General features: G+C 43.2%; 1 protein-coding gene across 4 annotated transcripts in view; it reads left to right on the top strand.

The window, feature by feature from the left end:
• Nucleotides 1–20,253, top strand: part of LOC137186611 (diacylglycerol kinase delta-like) — a 41,784-nt gene extending 21,531 nt beyond the window's left edge. For 3 of the 4 annotated variants that reach the window (XM_067595670.1, XM_067595673.1, XM_067595672.1), the window contains 22 exons: nt 71–179; nt 871–1,010; nt 1,661–1,745; nt 1,857–1,951; nt 2,044–2,143; nt 2,761–3,058; nt 3,182–3,343; nt 4,928–5,056; nt 5,159–5,255; nt 5,392–5,502; nt 5,584–5,680; nt 7,067–7,174; nt 7,280–7,393; nt 7,713–7,847; nt 7,929–8,092; nt 8,947–9,058; nt 9,156–9,248; nt 9,824–9,943; nt 13,419–13,536; nt 15,740–15,870; nt 16,089–16,191; nt 17,066–20,253. In XM_067595670.1, coding sequence (XP_067451771.1) covers nt 71–179; nt 871–1,010; nt 1,661–1,745; nt 1,857–1,951; nt 2,044–2,143; nt 2,761–3,058; nt 3,182–3,343; nt 4,928–5,056; nt 5,159–5,255; nt 5,392–5,502; nt 5,584–5,680; nt 7,067–7,174; nt 7,280–7,393; nt 7,713–7,847; nt 7,929–8,092; nt 8,947–9,058; nt 9,156–9,248; nt 9,824–9,943; nt 13,419–13,536; nt 15,740–15,870; nt 16,089–16,178 — 2,608 coding nt within the window. In that variant the 3' untranslated portion in view covers nt 16,179–16,191; nt 17,066–20,253. The remainder of the gene's footprint in view (nt 1–70; nt 180–870; nt 1,011–1,660; nt 1,746–1,856; nt 1,952–2,043; nt 2,144–2,760; nt 3,059–3,181; nt 3,344–4,927; nt 5,057–5,158; nt 5,256–5,391; nt 5,503–5,583; nt 5,681–7,066; nt 7,175–7,279; nt 7,394–7,712; nt 7,848–7,928; nt 8,093–8,946; nt 9,059–9,155; nt 9,249–9,823; nt 9,944–13,418; nt 13,537–15,739; nt 15,871–16,088; nt 16,192–17,065) is intronic. The other variant, XM_067595671.1, reaches the window with a different exon arrangement.
• The last annotated feature ends 1,998 nt before the right edge of the window (nt 20,254–22,251 follow it).

The raw sequence follows: 22,251 nt of genomic DNA, 5'->3' as shown, positions 1-22,251 counted from the left end.
CAGACAGACAGACAGACAGTCAGACAGACAGACAGACAGACAGTTTAACATGTGACTCTTTGTTTCTCAGTCTGCGATTGTTCCAGAAGTTTGATACGTTCAGGATCCTGGTGTGTGGAGGAGACGGCAGCGTCGGCTGGGTTCTGTCTGAGATCGACGCTCTCACGCTGCACAAACAGGTACACACACACACACACACACACACAGACACACACACACACACACACACACACACACACACACACACACACACAGTGATTCTATATTTTTCTTACAGTCGTACAGACTCCGTCTCTCTTTCCTGTCCTCCTCTTCTCTCAGCTTCAGGCTCATTGGTTCATTATAAAGATCAGACATGTCGTTTCATTTATACTGAAGTTCATGGTCCAGAGGTTGTGATCCGCAGCACAACCAGCTGCTGAAGCTGTAAACAGAACCGCATTCCCGCACATGCTCAGTGGCGTCTGCGCCATCACGAGGGTTAATGTCTTATCGCTATTTTTACTCTCTGCAGCTGTTTCTAAACAAACTAACGTGACCAAACTGTTCCTGATGAAGGAAGATGTTTTATAACGGAGGTCTACGGCACCAGTTAAAGACTCTGATGTGTGTGTTTGCCTCTGTGATGTAAAACCAGTAAAACCAGTGAATCTGTACCAGACTCTGTTCAGCTGCATCAACATCGCCCCCTGCTGCACCAACAGGCTCCTCACATCCTTCATGCTGCTTTTCTTCAGCTTTAAAAGCAGTTTAGTTTATATATTTCTATAGTTTATAACATTGATAAAGATGAAAACATGAGTTTGTGTGTGTGTGTGTGTGTGTGTGTGTGTGTGTGTGTGTGTGTGTGTGTGTGTGTGTGTGTCGCAGTGTCAGCTGGGAGTTCTTCCTCTGGGGACGGGGAACGACCTGGCTCGGGTTCTGGGTTGGGGTTCGGCCTGCGACGACGACACCCAGCTGCCTCAGATCCTGGAGAAACTGGAGAGAGCCAGCACCAAGATGCTGGACAGGTGAGACGGCAGACACGTCCCAGAAATCACCACACGTCCCCCGATCGGATATCACTTATTGATCGGATATCACTTATTGATCGGACGCTGCAGCTGATCAGAGTGTTTTTATTTGTTTTTTCTGATTCATCATCAGTGTTAGTTATGATCAATAGAAGATCCATTAACAACTTTATTCATTCATGAAATGTTTTTTATTATGGATGTAATTAATCGTCATGGAGACGAGGAGGAAACACGTTAACTTACATGTGAGATATATTTACACAATTTCTATTTTCCCTGAAACAGAAATAACTTCTAATGTTCATCCTCATCATAACCTGGATTATTAAATAATCAGTTTACGATCAGAATATCAATAAATGCTGCTGCAGATAATTATTAATCAAATGAACACCAGCAGGACGTCTCGTCTCTCTAAAAACACGTTTCCTCGTTTCCTCTCCTCGCTTGGATTCCTCGCGTCCTTCCTGGGCGGGACCAGGACACGAGGAGAAGACGTGAGGAAACGTGGATGAGATGAACGTGATGTCAGACGCTGTTTTTTGGTTTCTTTTTTTTTTTTAAATCAGGTTTGTTTTTATTCATCCTGCAGTCAGTCACACTCACCGCTCTCTCTCTCTCTCTCTCTCCTCCTCCCGCTGCAGGTGGAGCATCATGGTCTACGAGACCAAGTTTCCACGGCAACACTCCGCCTCCACCGTCACCGAGGACTGCAGCGACGACTCCGAGGTAACGGGAAATGACATCACTTCCTGCTTCCAGAGTGAGGAGAGAAATGTTGTGAGTTTTTTTTAGAGGAACATGTTCCAGCTGTGACAGTGTTGATGTCTGCTGATCCAGGTTCAGCAGATTCTCACCTACGAGGACTCTGTGGCTGCTCACCTGTCCAAGATCCTGACCTCAGACCAGCACTCGGTCGTCATCTCCTCCGCCAAGTACGACGGAAACACCGTTTTAATTATAACATCCGTCAGATTTGGCTGTAGGTTGTGTGTGTTTATTTGTGTGTGTGTGTGTGTGTATTCAGGGTTCTGTGTGAGACGGTGAAGGATTTTGTGGCTCGTGTTGGGAAAGCGTACGAGAAGAACACGGAGAGTTCAGAGGAGTCGGAGGCCATGGCCAAGAAGGTACGAAACCTCATCACCGGCGTTCCTGAACGTTCGGCTGTGATGAGCAGCTGCAGTCAGACTTTATTATCATGTTTACTGATGTTTAAGTTACATGTAGTTCAACTTCTCTACAAGTCCAAACAAAAGTTGATTTGCTAAAAGTTTGATGGAGCTGTGAGGCTCCATTCACACCCTATCCCATAATAACATCTGATCCATACACACGTCTTTACACCTGCTGTTCAAATGTGTTTCCTTCATTGTGCTCAGATCTCAAATAACACATTTGAGTGTTTTACACAAAACACAAAAGGCATCAAGACTAAACATGTTATAAAAAGACATTAAAATACAATTAAGAAGGATTACATAAACATATATAAATAAAAAGGAGCTAAAACAGGAGAATGACAGTGTGAGATATCAACCAAAAGCCTCGAATTTGGTTTAATTAAAGACATGATATGTGGAGAATAAAAAAAAAACTGAACCTGCTTGTCCAGGTTTAGTTAGACCTGATCCAGACCTGATCCAGACCTGATCCAGACCAGCTGAGAGTCTGGATGCTTACTGGACTAATGTGATTCGTTGTTCTATGTATGACGCTGTGTAACCGGAGCGCTTTGTGTCGTCAGTGCGGCGTCCTGAAGGAGAAACTCGACTCTCTGCTGAAAACTCTGAACGAGGAGTCTCAGGCCTCCACCGTGCTCCCCCCGGCTCCTCCCCCCACCATCGCCGAGGAGCAGGAGGAAGGCGAAGGAGTCGTCCTGCCTCCTCCTCTTCATCATCCCCCTCCCTCCTGCTCCCCGCGGACCAACACCTCCTCCTCCTCGTCCGCGGCGGCCGCCATCTTCAAACCTCGAGAGCAGCTGATGCTGAGAGCCAACAGCCTGAAGAAAGCCATCCGACAGATCATCGAGCACACGGAGAAAGGTGAGAGGAAGAGGAGGCCGTTAGCGTGATGAAGAACTGTTCGGTTCACCTGAGTGTCACTTTTTTTTTTTTTTTTAAGAAACTGAGTCATGAACTTTAGCACTGATGTGATTCTGCCTCCAGCTGTGGACGAGCAGAACGCCCAGACACAGCAGCAGGTCTTCTCTCTGAGCCGGGCGGAGGAGGAGGAGGGTCTGGTGGAGGAGGAAGAGGAGGAGGAGGTGGAGGAAGATAAGATGTCGCTGCAGTCCTCCTACAGCGCCAAACACCGCAACACACGCAGAGGTCAGTCAGATAGCTTGTAGTTGAGCAAACATCTGGATGTAATGTTAGTTCCAGCTGACTGATACAGGAGCACATCGATTCTTCAGAGGCTCGTTGGAGTGATCGATGAAGATTCATCATCATCATCATCATCATCTTCATGGCTGCCGGGCTATGAGAGGGTTTATATTTTATGATTTTATTGTGATATTGTGGCGCAGCAGCTGTCTGACAGTGTGACATCACCTCCTCTAATATCTCTGTGATGGTCACATGACGCCTCTCATATCAGCGCGACGTCACAGTTAGGGCTGCAGTCTGCTTTATTAGCTGGTCGATATGTTCTCGTCCGACTAAATTCTCATTGGTCGAATAATCTCCGTGTTATTTTCATAAGGAGAAAAGTGCTACATCAACAGCTTTCCAGGATTAATCCATTATTTCCTGCGGCGGGGGGGACAGACTAACAAATTACTTGTGAAAACAACGGGGGTGTATTCAAAACACCCCCGTTGTTTTCACAACTTTGAACTCGCCCAACCTGATGGAGCCTGCTGGGTCTAACTGTACTCAACGGTTACTGAACGTTTACTGAATCTGTGTTTCTCCATAATGACACAACGAGAACCCCCGCCAGGCCAAAAAATATATTTTTTTAATATTTGATATCCGACAGCGTTTGGGAGTCTCTGAGCAGCGCTGCTCCGGTACGTGAGTCAACCTCTGCGTCGTTGCCTGGGAAACCACTGGTCGCGCGGCTCCGTTAAGGAGTATGTTTGCGTAGCGAGCGGGAAAGAGCGAGGAGCAGAGAAGTGACGGTGGATGCGAGCGGAGCAGAGGAAAAGGTTAGTAGTAAGTTGTCAGTCTGGCAGTAAATGTACAGCACAGACTACAGTGTGTCAGTTAATAAATGCTAAAAAGTCACGTCTGTTGTTTCCCCAAATGCTGGAAAAGTGAAGGAGGTTAGCTCCAAAGTTAGCAACAATAGGTTAGCCTAGCCTGAAGATGCTAAACAGAGAAATATATGGCGAGCTTACTGTGCGCTCTGTCTTTCTTTGGTTGACTACAGCCCCAGTCACAGTGCAGCGCTGCTCTGATGACACGTCGCTGAATTCATATTTGTTTATTTCTGAAAGCAGAACTCGAAGCTGTTTTCACTCCGCTTGTGAATGAAACTCGCCCACAAACGGAGCAGAACAGGTCGTCTTATACGGACGTTTAGAGGCGTCGACGGTGCCGATGAACGTTCAGTGATTTACGACGTTTCGGGCAGTTCAGAGTTTGTTTAAGGCGACTTCATACGAGCAGACCTCACAGTTCTTGCATGAGGCTCAGTGTATGTTGTTGTTTCTATATTTATTCTTTCACCCGCCTGCTTGTACATAATAGTGATATGTTTTATGTTTATTATCTTTGTTCAGTTTGTTGTCCTCGTGTATCTTTCTGAACATTGTTGTGTGTGAACACACTGAGAGCTGCTGGAAACCAGTCAGACTGCTTCAATGTGTAAACATCCTCAGACAGCTGATTCTGATCCTGAAGTACACACCGAGGTCTTCACCCTCCCCTGTGTGTGTGTGTGTGTGTGTGTGTGTGTGTCTACAGTCAGTAAGACGCCCTGTGAGAAGCTGATCAGTAAAGGCAGCCTGTCACTCGGCAGCTCCGCATCACTTCCTGTCCAGACAGGAAGTAGAGAGAACATGCCGATGCTCAACACAAAGATCCTTTATCCTGGTAAGAAGCTGTGAGGTCACAAACAATCAGTTATCTTTATCATTACAGCAGACTGACTGTGTGTGTGTGCGTGTGTGTGTGTGTGTGTGTGCGTGTGTGCAGGTCTCAGAGCAGGTATCTCAGGCTCTCTGTCCAGCAGCTCAGTGATCAGTCGACTGTTGGTGAACGCCGACCCCTTCAGCTGCGACCCTGACAACATGTAAGACTGACTGTCCCTAAAACACGCTTATATCCAGTATCTGTCAGTTATTAACTATAAAACTAACCCCACTGTGTGTGTTGGTGTGTGTGTGTGTGTGTGTGTGTGTGTGTGTGTGTGTGTGTGTGTGTGTCAGGGATTGCTACACAGAGAAATGTGTCATGAACAACTACTTTGGGATCGGACTGGATGCTAAAATCTCTCTGGACTTCAACAACAAGAGAGACGAGCATCCAGAGAAGTGCAGGTACGGAAGGAAAACACTCAGAAACACAGACTGTAACTGATCGATCCTGATTGATTAATGGACCGTCTGTTGTGTGTTCAGGAGTCGGACTAAGAACATGATGTGGTACGGAGTCCTGGGAACCAAAGAGCTGCTGCACAGAACCTACAAAAACCTGGAGCAGAGAGTTCTGCTGGAGGTGAGACACAACTACACACCTCACATCCACAATAAGAATTAAAGCTACTCTGGCCCGTTGGGATCAGATCATTTTGCTTTTTAAAAATGAGGGATATTTCTTACAAGTGTGGTGTGCTTTTATTTTGAAAGATTGATTGACAGGATGAGAATTTTCTGCAGGGTTGGACATGTCTGTCTTGCTCACACCTGTGGCATCAAAATCATGCAAGTTTTGGGCCCATTCACTTGAATTTCAATTAGTAAATTGAAAACTCTTGATGAGTTTGTGTGTCAAACTAATTAATTTCCTAATTTTTTAATCATCAAGTCTATTTTTAGAAAAGGACCCACATGACCTGATCAAAGTTTGATTTGAAAGGAGAGTGTGAGTGAACCCACACCTTTTTGAACATTTACTGCTTCCACATAGTTTTAGATACAAACTTCATTTGAACTTTAAATGAGTCATGAGACTTTGACCTACAAATCTTGAATTTACATGTGTTTTCTATCTTTTACTGTTTTTGTGATATTAGAGTGTGAGTTTTAAAGTCTTTTCTTGCTCCTCCTGTGATTTTATAATGAGTGTGTATTGCGGAATGTTTCACAGCACTGACGGAGTGACATCACCAGGAGCAGTTGGAGAGGAGGATTTTAGAGTACGCTTCTTGTGAAATCTCCTCATAAATCCCATGACTTTGGCCAAGTCTTACATTAAAAATTATTTATTTTTTATATTTTTTAGAAGGAAATTTTGTGGTGAATCCATTGATACAGGTTTGAAAGTGGTCAGACTTATAGTTTATATGTCAGAAGCCTCTGTTTGACACAAAGTTCATGCCCATAGATTACCTCCCCATTGGTTTACATTGTAAGCTGTGATGTGGCACTGCAACTTCCAGGGCTTATTAAATCCAAACCGTTCAAGTTATTACAAAGTTTTTAACAACTTTTTTTCAGCATAGCGTCATAAGTCATCTATTAAAGTTTGAAGCCGATACCATTAACGCCCTCAGAGGAGATCTGTTCAGGGGCCAAAATTGGGGCATAGTCTTATTTTGAAAGGCCAATTGCGGACTTCCTGTTGGATTTAGGTCAGGGGTGTCAGCGTATGATTTGTAGGTCTTGATGAGACGAACAATTGAGTTGTAGTTTGATCTCTCTACGACATTTGGATGGATAGATAGATAGATGGATAGATAGATGAATGGATAGATAGAGTTCGGTCAGGCGGAGGAAACTCTTATTCTTCATACAATAACAGATGCATTAAGTGTGTGCGTGTGTGTGTGTGTGTGCGTGTGTGTGTGTGCGTGTGTGTGTGTGTGTGTGCGTGTGTGTGCGCGTGTGTGTGCGCGTGTGTGTGCGCGTGTGTGTGCGTGCGTGTGTGTGTGTGTGCGTGCAGTGTGATGGGCGGCCCATCCCCCTCCCCAGTCTGCAGGGCATCGCCGTGTTAAACATCCCGAGCTACGCAGGAGGAACCAACTTCTGGGGAGGAACCAAAGAGGACGATGTAAGAACCCTCCTCTCTCTCCTCTGCTACCTGTCTGTCAGGGTCAGGTGATGAGTGATGTCATCATGTCACCTGTCTCTCTCTCTCTCTCTCTCTCGCTCTCAGACCTTCACCGCTCCGTCCTTCGATGATAAGATTCTGGAGGTGGTGGCGGTGTTCGGCAGCATGCAGATGGCCGTGTCCCGAGTCATCAACCTGCAGCACCACCGCATCGCACAGGTCTGTCTGTCTGTCTGTCTGTCTGTCTGTCTGTCTACCTGTCTGTCCACCTGTCTGTCTGTCTACCTGTCTGTCTGTCTGTCTGTCTGTCTACCTGTCTGTCCACCTGTCTGTCTGTCTACCTGTCTGTCTGTCTGTCCGTCCGTCCGTCCGTCTGTCCGTCCGTCTGTCCACCTGTCTGTCTGTCTGTCTGTCCGTCCGTCCGTCCGTCTGTCCACCTGTCTGTCTGTCTGTCTGTCTACCTGTCCGTCTGTCTGTCTGTCTGTCTGTCTGTCTGTGTATCTCACCCTGTCTCTCTCTCTCTGTGTCTGTGTCTCAGTGTCGGACGGTGAAGATCACCATCCTGGGGGACGAGGGCGTCCCGGTGCAGGTGGACGGGGAGGCGTGGATTCAGCCTCCAGGCTACATCAAGATCATCCACAAGAACCGGACGCAGACTCTGACCAGAGACCGGGTGAGTCGCTCGGCCTGCTGGGAGCTCAGGACCGCTGAAGGATAAGAAGATGTTATAAATGTACGTGTGTGTGTGTTTCAGGCGTTCGAGAGCACCCTGAAGTCCTGGGAGGACAAACAGAAGTGTGAGTTCCCCCGGACGCCCCCCCCTCAGCCCCCCCTGTCCTCCCAGCCAGAGATCCTCTCCGAGGAAGAGGCCTCACTCGTCAGCGAGTTCGGTCAGGCGGCAGGAGCCCTCATACACAGGTAACGTCTCCTCAGAGTACTGACACATCTGAACACACACGAAACATGTTTCAGACTAACAGCAGGTTTCAGGGAACGATGATGCGTTCAAACACACATAAAAATGATCGCTTCAAGAACATTTTGTTTGACTTTTTCATAAAAGCTTAAAAAAACAACTGAAACATCTTCTGTTGAAGCATTAAAACAGTTCTCAAAGGAAAATCAAGTAGTTTTTGGCGTATGAATCTTTTACGAACCCAGAACCTGAACATTAACACCCAAAACCCAATAAAGTTTATTCAAACAAGACAACGGCGTCCTCAACAACAAAAAGAGAGAAAGGCAGACTTACTTTGTGCTATTCTATTATAAAACAGAAAATATGAAGCCACAAGTCAAGTTTCATTCAGATGACCCTTAAAACTTTCAGCAAATTTCCAGAAAAATGATCAAAATTCTCCCGTCGGTGCCGTTAAATCAGTGCAGAAGAAGAGGAAACAACCAGATGACATCTTTAAAAGAGCAGCAGTCAATACTCAAACTATAGAAACTATGTGGAAATACTTCAATTAAATCATAACAGAAGTTATCTCAGGGCTCTTTCCTCATAGAGCATCTAGACCGAACTCTTTAATCTACAGAGACGCAACATTCCTCCATCAGCAGCAGGAAAAACCTTTAACAGGAAGAAACCTGCAGCAGAACCGGACTCTGTGTGGACGATATCTGCCTTTACTGGTCGGGTTGAGAGACAAAGAAGGAGACACAGAGAAGCATAATAACAATAATAATAACAATAGAGATATGACTAATAATAATGATGATGATGTCAGAGAGCAGATGTGAGTGTGTCTGTGCTGTCTGTGTTTCAGTATCCGTGAGGTCGCTCAGTCTCACCACAGTATGGAGCAGGAACTGGCTCACGCTGTCAACGCCAGCTCCAAGGCCATGGACGTGGTCTACGCCAACTCCAAGAGCTCCGGGGTACAAACCGCCTCCTCTCTGTGTGATCTGTGCTGCTGGTGTGATGGTAGTTTGAGCTCTAACAAGGCCGTGTGTGTGTGTGTGTCTCTGTGTGCAGGCTCTGAGCTGCAGCGTGGTCCTCCACATGGTCAGCAACGTCAAAGCTCTGCTCAGTGAGACGCAGCTGCTGCTGGCTGGAAAGATGTCCATGGTAACTGTTTGAGCTCAGTCTGAGGGTTGTTGTGTTGAGAATACTTTGGACTCAGTCACACTTTATCAGGAAACCTGCTGTGCAGTCTGATGTGATCTCTGACATGAATTCTACTGTTATGAAGCTTCTGGATTTTCAGTTTGTGTTGACGTTGTCAGAAAGGTGATAATTCTACTTCCTGTTTGTTATTGAGTGTTCCTAAAATTAAAAAAAGCTTAATAAATGTATAATCTGTGTTGGGTTCCAGCAGACTGCAGGTGTTCCTGATAAAGTGAAGTGAGTGTATCAGGACATCAGAATAATTAAACTCATGTTCAGAGCATTGAACTGATTCACTGTTTATATGATGTGAATCATTTTAAAGGTGTCAAACAAAAACTGAAACAAGTTTTATTAGTTTTTAAAAACACAAATCACTCAGAATCATTCATTCGATTTTATAGACTTTTGTGTAACATAAAAATGGATCAATAATAATATTGAGTGTAATATTGTGCGTGTGTGTGCGTGTGCGTGTGTGTGTGTGTGTGTGTGTGTATGTGTGTGCGTGTGTGTGTGTGTGTGTGTGTGTGCAGCAGCTGGATCCTCCTCAGCAGGAACAGTTGAATGCAGCTCTGAGTTCTGTAGCTCAGCAGCTCCGCCGGCTGGCTGACGTGTCCTGGTTGTGTCCCGTCATCGACCCGTCAGACCACGAGGTAACAGTACTACTACTGGCACAGGAAGTACTACTACTGGCACAGGTAGTACTACCACTGGCACAGGTAGTACTACCACTGGCACAGGTAGTACTAGCTGGTAGTACTACTACTGGCACAGGAAGTACTACTACTGGTACAGGTAGTATTAGCAGGTAGTACTACTACTGGCACAGGAAGTACTACCACTGGCACAGGTAGTATTAGCAGGTAGTACTACTACTGGCACAGGAAGTACTACTACTGGTACAGGTAGTATTAGCAGGTAGTACTACTACTGGTACAGGTAGTATTAGCAGGTAGTACTACTACTGGTACAGGAAGTATTAGCAGGTAGTACTACTACTGGTACAGGTAGTATTAGCAGGTAGTACTATTACTGGTACAGGAAGTATTAGCAGGTAGTACTACTACTGGTACAGGAAGTATTAGCAGGTAGTACTACTACTGGTACAGGTAGTATTAGCAGGTAGTACTACTACTGGTACAGGAAGTATTAGCAGGTAGTACTACTACTGGTACAGGTAGTATTAGCAGGTAGTACTACTACTGGTACAGGTAGTATTAGCAGGTACTACATCAGCATCCAGCTCGAATCAACCCAACTCAGCCCACAAAGTCTGCCTGAAATTTGGGTGTCATGATCGATGACCAGCTAAGCTTTAAGGTTGACGTGGCGTCAGATCGATCGATCGTGTGGGTTTGTCCTGTACATCATCAGGAAGATCAGATCCTTCCTGTCTGAGCTTGCAGCACAACTCCTGGTTCAGACTCTCGTTATATCACGCATCGACTACTGCAACTCCTGACTGGCAGGCCTCTCCGCATGTACACTTAAACCTCTGCAGATGATCCAGAACGCTGCAGCACGTCTGGTCTTCAATCAGCCCAAAACAGCACATGTCACCCAGCTGTTGATATCCCTCCACTGGCTCCCAGTCGGCTGCCCGCATCAAATTCAAAACCCTGACGCTTTCTTACAAAATAGCAACTAAAACAGCTCCTGCCTACCTGAACTCCATCATTCAGGTCTACACTCCCTCCCGCCCACTACGGTCTGCCAATGAAAGGCGCCTGGTACCACAACAGGACCCTACGTCACCAGCTAGACTCTTCTGCTCTGTAGTTCCCCGGTGGTGGAACGAGTTACCAAACTCTGTTTGATCTGCAGAGTCCCTCTCAATCTTTAAGAAAATCTTTCTATGCACTGTTGGCATCTACGTCCTTTCAGGCCCAAATGTAAGCTTTATGGCACTTACTGGTGTTGTTGCCTCCTGACTAGATCCCTGCTTGTGTTGTATCAGTCTCATATGTACGTCACTTTGGATAAAAGTGTCCGCTAAATGTAATATAATGTACTAGCTGGTAGTACTCGCATCTAGTAGGAATCACAGTCCTCCAAATTTTAAATCTTTACACTGGCTACCTGTCTGTCACAGAATTAATTTCACTTCAGACATGAAAATACTCTGCTGTGTGTCTGATGTGGTGTGATGGTATAATAGTGGTATAATTACCTCACAAATCTTGCATATTTTCAATGAGCACAGAGAAACTTTCCTCTTTCAGCAGACGAAGGTGAAAACAAACGTCCAACTGAAGGAACAAGAAGAAAAACATGTTTTTGAGCAGAAAGAAGGTTTTAAATCACCGACTGACTTTGCTGCGTCTTGTCTGTCTGACCTGGTTGTGACATATCAGCCTGCAGGTCCTGGTCCTGATGTCAGTAAATCCTCTTTACTGTCTGCTGGTCACACAGAGAACCAGGCTGCTGTCTGTCAGCTACAGTCCTGACAGACGCCTTCTTTGATGTTACTTCCTATGAAGAGTCCAACAAAGCTGCGACACACAGACCAGTGTTCAGTCACTAAAATCCAAATACTTTAGCAGTAATAGTTGTATTTAAGGATTAATGGGATAATACTGTTCACTGTGATATTTGTACCCATAATAGTCGTAGCGTTAAGCTGATACCTGCACATCACTGTCACTGACAGGACGCCGTCGTTAACGACCCAAAACTCTGAAAGTCTGTCACTGTCTCCTGAAGTGTTTAATTTAATTTTATCCTTATTGTTTTATCATAAATGCGAGGATTCTCTGCTTTATGTTGAGTATATTGTAGGGCTGTAGTCTGCTTTATTAGTTGGTCGATATGTTCTCGTCCGACTAAATTCTCATTGGTCGAATAATCTCCGTGTTATTTTCATAAGGAGAAAAGTGCTACATCAACAGCTTTCCAGGATTAATCCATTATTTCCTGCGGCGGGGGGGACAGACTAACAAATTACCTGTGAAAACAACGGGGGTGTATTCAAAACACCCCCGTTGTTTTCACAACTTTGAACTCGCCCAACCTGATGGAGCCTGCTGGGTCTAACTGTACTCAACGGTTACTGAACGGTTACTGAATCTGTGTTTCTCCATAATGACACAACGAGAACCCCCGCCAGGCCAAAAAAATATTTTTTTTAATAGTTGATATCCGACAGCGTTTGGGAGTCTCTGTGCAGCGCTGCTCCGGTACGTGAGTCAACCTCTGCGTCGTTGCCTGGGAAACCACTGGTCGCGCGGCTCCGTTGAGGAGTATGTTTGCGTAGCGAGCGGGAAAGAGCGAGGAGCAGAGAAGTGACGGTGGATGCGAGTGGAGCAGAAGAAAAGGTTAGTAGTAAGTTGTCAGTCTGGCAGTAAATGTACAGCACAGACTACAGTGTGTCAGTTAATAAATGCTAAAAAGTCACGTCTGTTGTTTCCCCAAATGCTGGAAAAGTGAAGGAGGTTAGCTCCAAAGTTAGCAACAATGGGTTAGCCTAGCCTGAAGATGCTAAACAGAGAAATACAGAACAGAGAAATGTGTGACTGCCGAGTTTACTGCGCACTCTGTCCTGTTACATGTGCGATTTTAGTCAACCAACATTTTCTTTGGTTGACTACAGTCCTAGTATTTTGTGTTGCATTTTATACATGAACTATGTTATATAATTAAGTTATTATCATTAATATTATTACTGTCAGACTGACTGATACAGCCTGGCTCACTATAGTTAAACAAAACTCCTGAAGTGTCGACCTGCGTGATGCTGACATACAGTCACGTCTGGGGAAAAAATGGAACTATTTCAATTCAGAATTTTACTCCCGAAAAAGGAGAAAATATATATCTTTGAAAACATTGAGCCTCATATGAGAACCTTTTCTTCTGGTAAACCTCTCAACCTCACCTGAACTTCACAAACACTTTGTAAATCTCTGGTTTTCAGCCTGATGAAGGTCACCTGTTGACGAGCAGCTGAACCTTTCCGCTCCGTTTGTGTGGCCGAGTTCCATTCATAAAACTGTTCCCAACGAGCGAAAAGAAGAATCAGAAACCAGCAGACATATTTATCAGTCAGACGTCGTATTAGAGGAGCTGAAACTATTATTATTAAGTGTAAAGTTTATCTAAGCGCTACCTGTCGTGTCTTTGTGTCTTCAGGGTCCTCTGACTGACTTCTCCAAGCGCAGTCGGAGCGCAAAGTTCCGTCTTGTCCCGAAGTTCAAGAAAGACAAAAACAACAAAAACAAGGAGACGTGTGCGACTCTCTCTCTGCCCGGTAAGCTCTCCCATCTAAAGTCTCTGTTCTGGTTAAATCTGGTTCACATGTCATCTGATGGCCTCTTCTTATTGGCTAAAGAGACAGAAACACTCTGATTGGCTGCTGCTTCTTCTTGGTCCCATATATATTTATGTGAGTTGATCAGAGCAGCAGGTGGCGCTGTGGCAGGTTGTGTTCTCTGTGTAGATGCTCTAAAACTCATCATGACAACCTTCAATTGGATCATAAATGTGATGAGTTTAAATAAAAATACATCAGAGTCACATGACATGTTTTAGAGAAGCAGGTGTGAAGCTGTGAACCAGAGATAGAGGTGAGATTACTGTCATCATTCATGATATCAAAAGTGTTAACTGTGGTTGTAAAACATTTGAAAATAAGACTGAAATGTCTGAAATCATTGTTACAGATAAATGTCTGCAGTGTTACAAATCTGTCTAAAAGTTTTAAAACGTTAAGCTTGATTCTTGTCGTTGTACTGTATGATGTTAAAAACACTTAAGTCCATTCAGTGATTGGTTCAAAGCTCAGTTTGAGCAGCAGAAACTGTTGTGATAAACTGAATTAACACAAACAGCATCTTTGATAATTAAATATTTGATTTTGTCTTCCAGCTTTTAATTTAGGACAGCAGAAGTAAAATTAACCCACAACCAACACAAACCTTTGTTACTGCTGCTGTGATACATAAATAACAGTGATGGAAAGTAACTAAGTACATTTACTTGAGTACTGTACTGAAGTACAGTTTAGAGGTACTTGTACTTTACTTGAGTATTTCCATGTGATGCTACTTTCTACATTTCAGAGGGAAATATTGTACTTTCTACTCCACTACATTTATTTGACAGCTTTAGTTACTTTTCAGATGAAGATTTGACACAATGGATAATATAACAAGCTTTTAAAATACAACACATTGTTAAAGATGAAACCAGTGGTTTCCAACCTTTTTACAAAAAGCAGTGTGTAGTCGGGGTCACATTTCACATGTCTATGAGTTGTTAACAGCTCCACCAAATAGTGATTTTTCCCTCTAAACTTCTCACATGCTTTCATTTCAATAAATGTTCAAATGATCCAATATTTCAGCAAAAATCAAAGATTAGAGGAAAAGTCCAAAAACTGAAAACAGATTTGTGTATCAGAACTTTGTTTTTTCTTCTTTCCTCTCCCATTAATCATCTCACCACCCCTCAGATTTATCTGCTGACCCTTTGGAGGGGCCCCACCCCTAGGTTGGGAACCACTGGACTAAACTAGCTAACTGTATATAAAGTAGTGTAAACTAGCTCCACCTCCAGCAGCTACAACAGTAACATGCTGCTCTAACACTGATGCTTCACTATTAATAATCTAATGATGTCATATATAATAATATATCAGTCAGAGGGACCAAACCACTACTTTTACTGCAATACTTTAACTACATCAAGCTCATAATACTTATGTACTTTTACTGCAATACTTTAACTACATCAAGCTCATAATACTTATGTACTTTTACTGCAATACTTTAACTACATCAAGCTCATAATACTTATGTACTTTTACTGCAATACTTTAACTACATCAAGCTCATAATACTTATGTACTTTTACTGCAGTAAAGTATCTGAGTACTAACTGTGAACTACATGGTTGAGTTGGACTCTACTAGACTACGGCTTTTCTATTTTCACTGATGTACAAAACAAACACATAGAAGTTCAGCTCCTGACAGCAGCGCAGCTCAGAACAAAATAAAGTAAAATCCTGTCAGATATCCCAGAATGCAACGCTGTAAAACACAGATTTGTAACACTGAAAACATTGTAAGAGTGAAACAAATATTTCACACATTCAAATCTTGTTATCGAATGTTTTTAATCATGTTATTTGGTTTGTTTCAATCCTCACTTTCATTCTCTCACATCTTAGGTTTCATGTCATGAATAATGTTGATAATCTCACCTCAGATTATATCTTTATTTTAGAGCTCTGCAAATATATTTCTAAAAAAATGTGAGTTTTAAAATCACATTTAGACCCAAAATGACAAAGAAAACCTGAATTTAGAAATCCTTAACTTCACTGTTAGATGGTGTCTTTCCTGTTCTGGGTGTTTCCTGTTTTCCTAAACCACTTCCTGTCTATCTGAACCACTTCCTGTCGGTCTCAACCACTTCCTGTCGGTCTCAACCACTTCCTGTCGGTCTCAGTTCACCAGTGGGGGACGGAGGAGGTGGGGGCGTGGCTGGACTTTCTGTGTCTCACTGAGTATAAGGACATCTTTATCGGACACGATGTCCGCGGCGCCGAGCTCATCCACCTGGAGAGGAGGGACCTGAAGGTACCGCCGGCTAGCTCCGAGCTAACTGCTAACTCACACTGCCACGTGATTGGTGGGCTGCATGGCGGACTAACTGCATGATGGGTAGATGTTGGAGATGATGATGGACGGAAGCAAAGAGTGTGACGGTTTTCTCTTTGTCCTGTTCTGTACATAATGTGTGTGTGTGTGTGTGTGTGTGTGTGTGTGTGTGTGTGTGTGTGTGTGTGTGTGTGTAGGACCTGGGAGTGACAAAGGTGGGTCATATGAAGAGGATCCTGCAGGGGATCAGAGAGCTCAACAGGAACAGCAGCGCCAGCGAAGCCTGACGGCTGCAACAAGGTGACCAGTGTTCATTATTATTAATGTTATTAAAGTTATTTACATCCTGATCTGATGTCACATGTTAAACGAGGTCAAAGTTCAGGAACGTTTGTAGAAATGCTGCCTGAAAGTCAAAGACCAGGGCTCAGCCGACCAATGAGCAGCTCCCACACACTCAGAGCAGTACTACTACTGCTGTACTGACTGTAGTACTGCAGTACTACAGTCAGTACTGACTGTAGTACTGACTGTAGTACTGACTGTAGTACTGACTGCAGTACTGACTGCAGTACTGACTGCAGTGCTGACTGTAGTACTGACTGTAGTACTGACTGCAGTACTGACTGTAGTACTGTAGTACTGACTGTAGTACTGACTGTAGTACTGACTGTAGTACTGACTGTAGTACTGTAGTACTGACTGTAGTACTGAACAGTCAGTGATTGTTTGTATTAATCTCATCCTCCTCCTCTTCCTCATTTTAAGCTCTTTGGTTCCTTGTGCTGTTTTTCACTTGTTTCTTTCTTTTCTTCTTCGTCTCTTTTTCTTCTGCTGCGTCTCATTCTTCAAAACTTCATAACCAGTAAGCTTTGACAGCTGTGTTGCCATGGTTACAGGTCGGGTGGTGGATGAATTTAGAAGGTGATTAAACTTCGTGTGCATTAAACGGTTTTAACGCACACCTGACGGCCAATCAGAAAACAGTATTCATCCAGACCCTGTTATAACGTTTATTAATGTGCTCTGTCTGCTGCAGATTAATAAATACATAAATAAATAAATAAATAAATATAATAAGACAGTGAAGTTTAATCTGAGCTGCAGTTAGAATCAAATCAGAAACTTTTCGTCTTGAACTCATCTGACTCCTTCTTGTTGTTCTGTTGCCTAGCAACCGCTGCCTGCTCTCCTCCTACCTCTGCTGCTACCGACGACCTCATCTGCCTGACCTCTGACCTCCTGACCCACAACCAGAACCAGCTGGTCCATGACATCACACCTGAACCAGAACCTCCTCACAGGGACACAGAGAACCAATCATATGATCCGCCAGTGCCTTGTCATCTCACCCACTGACCAATCAGCATTCAGGAGGTGGAGCCAAACATTTATCTACCTTCAGCAGACTGTTTTTAGATGATGGAGTGTGTCGGCTGGTCCGGTCGTCACCACGGAGACGGACTGTCAGATAAGATGCCAGGGTTCATCTGCACGACTTCCTGTACACTGTAAAAAAATGTCATCTGTGTTTTTACAGATTTCAGCTTCCTGCTGTCTGTTCTCTCTAACAAACACATCGTGCAGCTGCTTTAACACATGATGACAGCTGTGACTGAGATGTTTGAACTATATTCTGACACATATTACCAGGAATTATTGTTACAAGCAGCTTCTTTGGCCGGTAGGATCAGTACAAAGGTATGAAATCACATTTTATGTGGAATTAAAAAGGCTGAAAAAGTCTTAAATTTAACTTTGTGAACCTGCAGAAACCGGATGTTTGGTCTGATCCGTGAATGTCAGCAGACAAAGTTCGATTGATTGAAAATTACTCTGCAACCATTTTGGTAATCGATTAATATTCTCTGGTTTCAGCTTCTTGTGAGGATTTTCTTGATCATATTTGTCAGTGAATTAAAAATCTTTAAGTTTTGAACTGTTGGTCGGACAAAACCATCAATTTCAGACATCGCAGAGGACTCAGAGAGATTGTGAATGCCAATTTTTCAAAATTTTTTAACACTTCAATCGATGAATCATGAAAATAATGTTAGTTGCAGCTCTACAACACTGACACTCAAAGAACCGAAACTCTTTACTAAACAATGCAACTCAGAAGTTAACACTAAATGATTTATTAAGATGGATTTTTTTGCAGTGTACCAGGTCGACGTCTTAGATTGACAGGATGTTATTTTGTGTTTTGACACATCAGTGAGTTTCACATGAACAGTGAACTGACTGGAGTTGAAAGAGGAAAATGTGACCTGCAGGTAAACGTTCACACCGACACCACAGAACGGCTCAGAACTTTTTTATCTTACAACCGATATGAGTCCACTTGTTCCCAAATCCTGAGACAAAGACGTCTCTGCAGCTCCGTCCAGAGAAACACTTCAAACCAAAACTTCCTGGACCAAACAGCAGCAGCAGAGAAGATTTCAGGACTCAATAACAGACCGGATGATTGTTAATGTGGAGATCTTTCAGCGTCGGTCGTCTTCTGTCCTAAAACACCAACAGCAGAGACTCCAGGTCAGTTTCAGGATGTGGACTCAGTGTCCAGCAGAGTCTGGATCTCAGCTGTGTTCTGGATCAAACATAAGCTGGATCTGGTCCACATGTTGCATTAGATTTGACATGTTGGATTTACCTGCCACCTTACCAGCCGACCAATCAGAACCTCCTCTGGATCCTGAAACGTTGGACCAGGATGCAGCAGAACCCTTTAAACCTTTAAACGAGCGGCTAAGAGACTTTAGAGAAACACTTTCTGTCCCCAGACAGATGCAAGTCAGACAGGAGCTCTGTGACTGTATGGAGACCAAGTGAGAGGACGCCTGACGGGACGCCTGACGGGACGTCTGACGGGACGGGACAGTGGTGTTGAGTTGTCCTCAGAGGACAGACTGAAGGACTTCTAGAGTTTTGTACTAAAACATATTTATTTCTTCTATAAAAATTGATATTTAGAGCTCAGTCTGTGTCTATAAAAACAGGGAGTGGTGAACGTGACGAGGGGACGTCGGGACAGACGCTCCCGAAGTGATCAGGTGGTGTGACGGAGGCTCTGCAGCAAACAATCAGATCTCTCCACATAAACCAGCTGCATTTACTGTTATTACTGTGTATTTCCTGTTTGTGTCGGTGTTGTTCTGCTTGTGTCGTCAGTCTCTCTGTTGTCTGTCGAGTGACAACAAAAATGAACAGTTTACTTCAGAAACAAACAGTTTTATTGACAGTCGTGGGTCCAAAACTCTTGAAGGGACCAAGCGAACATATATGATATTTTTGAGACTCAAGATGCAACGTTCAGTTACATTGCAGTGGAATTTATATTTTTGTGTCAAATTCATTATTGTATGAAGATAAAAACCTTTTCGACGTGTCATCTGGTGAGTCTGAGCTCTGCTGGACTGATGACTTCATCTTCTATTAAACAGCCTTAACTCTTCCTGAAACACTGAAAACCTTCATCAGCAGCAGTTTCAGCTTTTTATCCAGTAAAAACTCCAGTTTGAGGATTTTCTGTTTGTTGTTGTTGTTATAAAACGTTTTGTGGGCATTTCTCCTTGTTTTTGATAACCGATCGACTAATTGATCTTTTAATAGAAAAAGTGACAAATACATTTATTTAACATCTTACATTTGATGTTTGGTTTGACAGAAAGCATCAAACCAGCAACAATGAAACGTGGATGCTGTGAAAAGGTTTAAAGCAGAGTTTCCTCCAGGAAGCAGTGGAGCTGAGGTGATAAACGTCTTGTGATTAATTTAGTTTGTAGATGAAAACCGAAACAATAACCAGACTCATTACATATGTGGAAATAGTTGTGTGAAGATTAGAAAGCTAGAAAAGTGTAAAAATGTTTTATGATGTTTGTGGAAAAGACTGCAGGAAACTCTGGAATATTCGGTTGTTTCTCACGTTAAAAATCATTTCAACTCTGTGGTTAAAGCTCATTTTGTTTCCATTAACAGGAAGTTAACAGACAGACTTTGGTTGAGTTCAAAGAAACCAAATCTTAACGAGCGATGCCTTAACTCTCCCGTCGATCACATATCTGTCAGTCACGCTGAGCTTTACTCTCCTCACTCTGTAAATATGTTTTATTATTTCATACAAACAGACGCTGCCTTCAGTGCTTCTTATACTGTGAGCTGAGACTCTGAATGACTTCGTGTGACTCATAACAACGATTTCATTGATGCATCAGATTTCACACTCAGACGGACGTAAACATATCAAAGCAGCCAGTTTCAGTCTGCATCAATATTTCAAACTCAAATTAAATGTTGTTTTGTCACCTGTGGTGCATTCAGGGTCCCAGCTGAATAAAGCAGGTTGTGTTCGCTGTCTCTCGGTGTCTCTGTGCTGTTGGTGTCTGTAGTTGTTCTGCTGTCAGTCGTCAAACACGTCGACATTCACGTCATCAGTCGAAATGGCCTTTAAAGTTCAGCTCAGTGTGAGTTCAGTTCCTGAACTGAACTCCAGCTTTTATCACGTCAGCAGATATTTGCTGTTTTTTTTTTTTGTTGTTAATTATTAAATATTCAGAAACAGACGCTGTTAAACACAACAGACAGCAGCGGTTTAAAGCTGGAACTGTGTCAAAAGACGTTTTTCTTTTCTACTGTGTACAAGAACATGTGGAGTCAGAGCCCTTAAAGTCCTGACAGATTATATATCTGTTAAACTCCTGCATGGAGTTATCTTGATCCATATTATGAGGGCACAACATGTGCACAAGATCATTAATGTGCACTTGAATATGGATCAAGATCTTTATTTGTGCGCCCTTTATTATCTTGATCCAGATCAGACAGACAGAATTTATTTCCTTGTGCTGCATCATGTGGATCAAGATGATGCACACAAGAGATTATCACGATCCAGATCAAGATCATATCTTCTGCTTCAAAGTTATCTTGCTCACATACGATTTATTTTACATGTAAAAGTCTTTTACACACATGGATCAAGATCACTTGGCTGACGAGTTATTATCTTGATCCATATCATGCGTAAAAGTTATTATCTTGGCGCAGATGTTTTCTTTTTCACAGAAGATCAATATCTATTGCTCACATGATATGAATCAAGATAACGTGCTCCTGTTCTGTCGTTCATGTGTGCACAAGATAATCTTAAGAACTATCAAGATAATAACTTGTGCGCACAAATTATAGTCATGCAGAAGTTAATAGTGCGTCAAATAACTTCTTCTGTAAGATATGAATCATCTGTGAGGAAGTTATGATGTGTCCGAGTTCCAGTTTGAAGACTGATTTGGTTCAAGATAACTTGTGCTCTCAAGTTCTTATCTTGACACGGATGATATCTCGCTCACAGGAGATCCAAATCTTTTTCTTACATGATGTGAAGTCATGCAGAAATGATCTTGCTTGCAGAATAAGATACGGAGCAAGATTATTGTTACTATCTTGTACTCACAAGATGAAAAAGTGTCTTCAGGACTGATGCAGCTCTGTTACAAGCTAATATTTTAGTTCCTGACTGCCATGTTCTGATATGCTAACAGGTTTACCTGCAACAGAAGGTTCTCATTAGCATTTAGTGATTTTGATTGTGATCTTGCAGTTATTCAACAAAATGTGTTCAGAAATAAGGAACGATTAGTTTAGCACTGTTTGCTAGCATGCTGATGTTTTTTTAAGAGAACATGTTAGTAACTGAGGAAGCCTTTCTGTGGCGGGACCACCCTCTCTTCCCATTGGCTGATGTCAGAACAGGAATGCCCCCTCACTGTACCTGATGCTCCTGTGCTCAGCCAATCAGATGAGTGGGCGGCCTTTCAGGTCACAGCAACACTGCAGTCACATATTTACATTTTGTGACCAATAAGATGTTTTGGTGAGAACACGTCAGCGACAGAGTGCCTTGCTGGAGGTTCGTGTTCTGCTGTTTGTCCACGATTCAACATCCAGAAACTGTTTTCATGAAGTCGTCGTCTCTGATCCATCCTGTGTATTTATTGGATAATTTATGCATTAATACTGATACTGTACGCTGTCATACCTCTGTTTGTACATACGCCCCCTGCAGGGCTGTCAGTGTAAATACATGCTGTTCTGTACAGAGAAACAACTAAACATCCTGTCAGAAATAAAGTTGATGTCTCAACTATAGAAACACTCGTTCAACTCTTATTCTTCATTTCCAACACAACCCACAGCCTGAAACTGCCAGAGCTAAAACAACTAATAGCACCAATATTAACTGCTGTTCAATATTTAACAATATTCTGTTCAATTAAAGCTGTGAGGCCGCGGTGCAGTCGAAGGTCTTCTGTGACGGGCATGTAGATGTCTTCAGACACGGCTGTTTTCAGACAG

The sequence above is a fragment of the Thunnus thynnus genome, chromosome 7, assembly GCF_963924715.1.
Source record: "Thunnus thynnus chromosome 7, fThuThy2.1, whole genome shotgun sequence".
In the NCBI taxonomy this organism is placed as follows: domain Eukaryota; kingdom Metazoa; phylum Chordata; class Actinopteri; order Scombriformes; family Scombridae; genus Thunnus; species Thunnus thynnus.
This window is presented reverse-complemented; position numbering and strand designations above follow the sequence as displayed.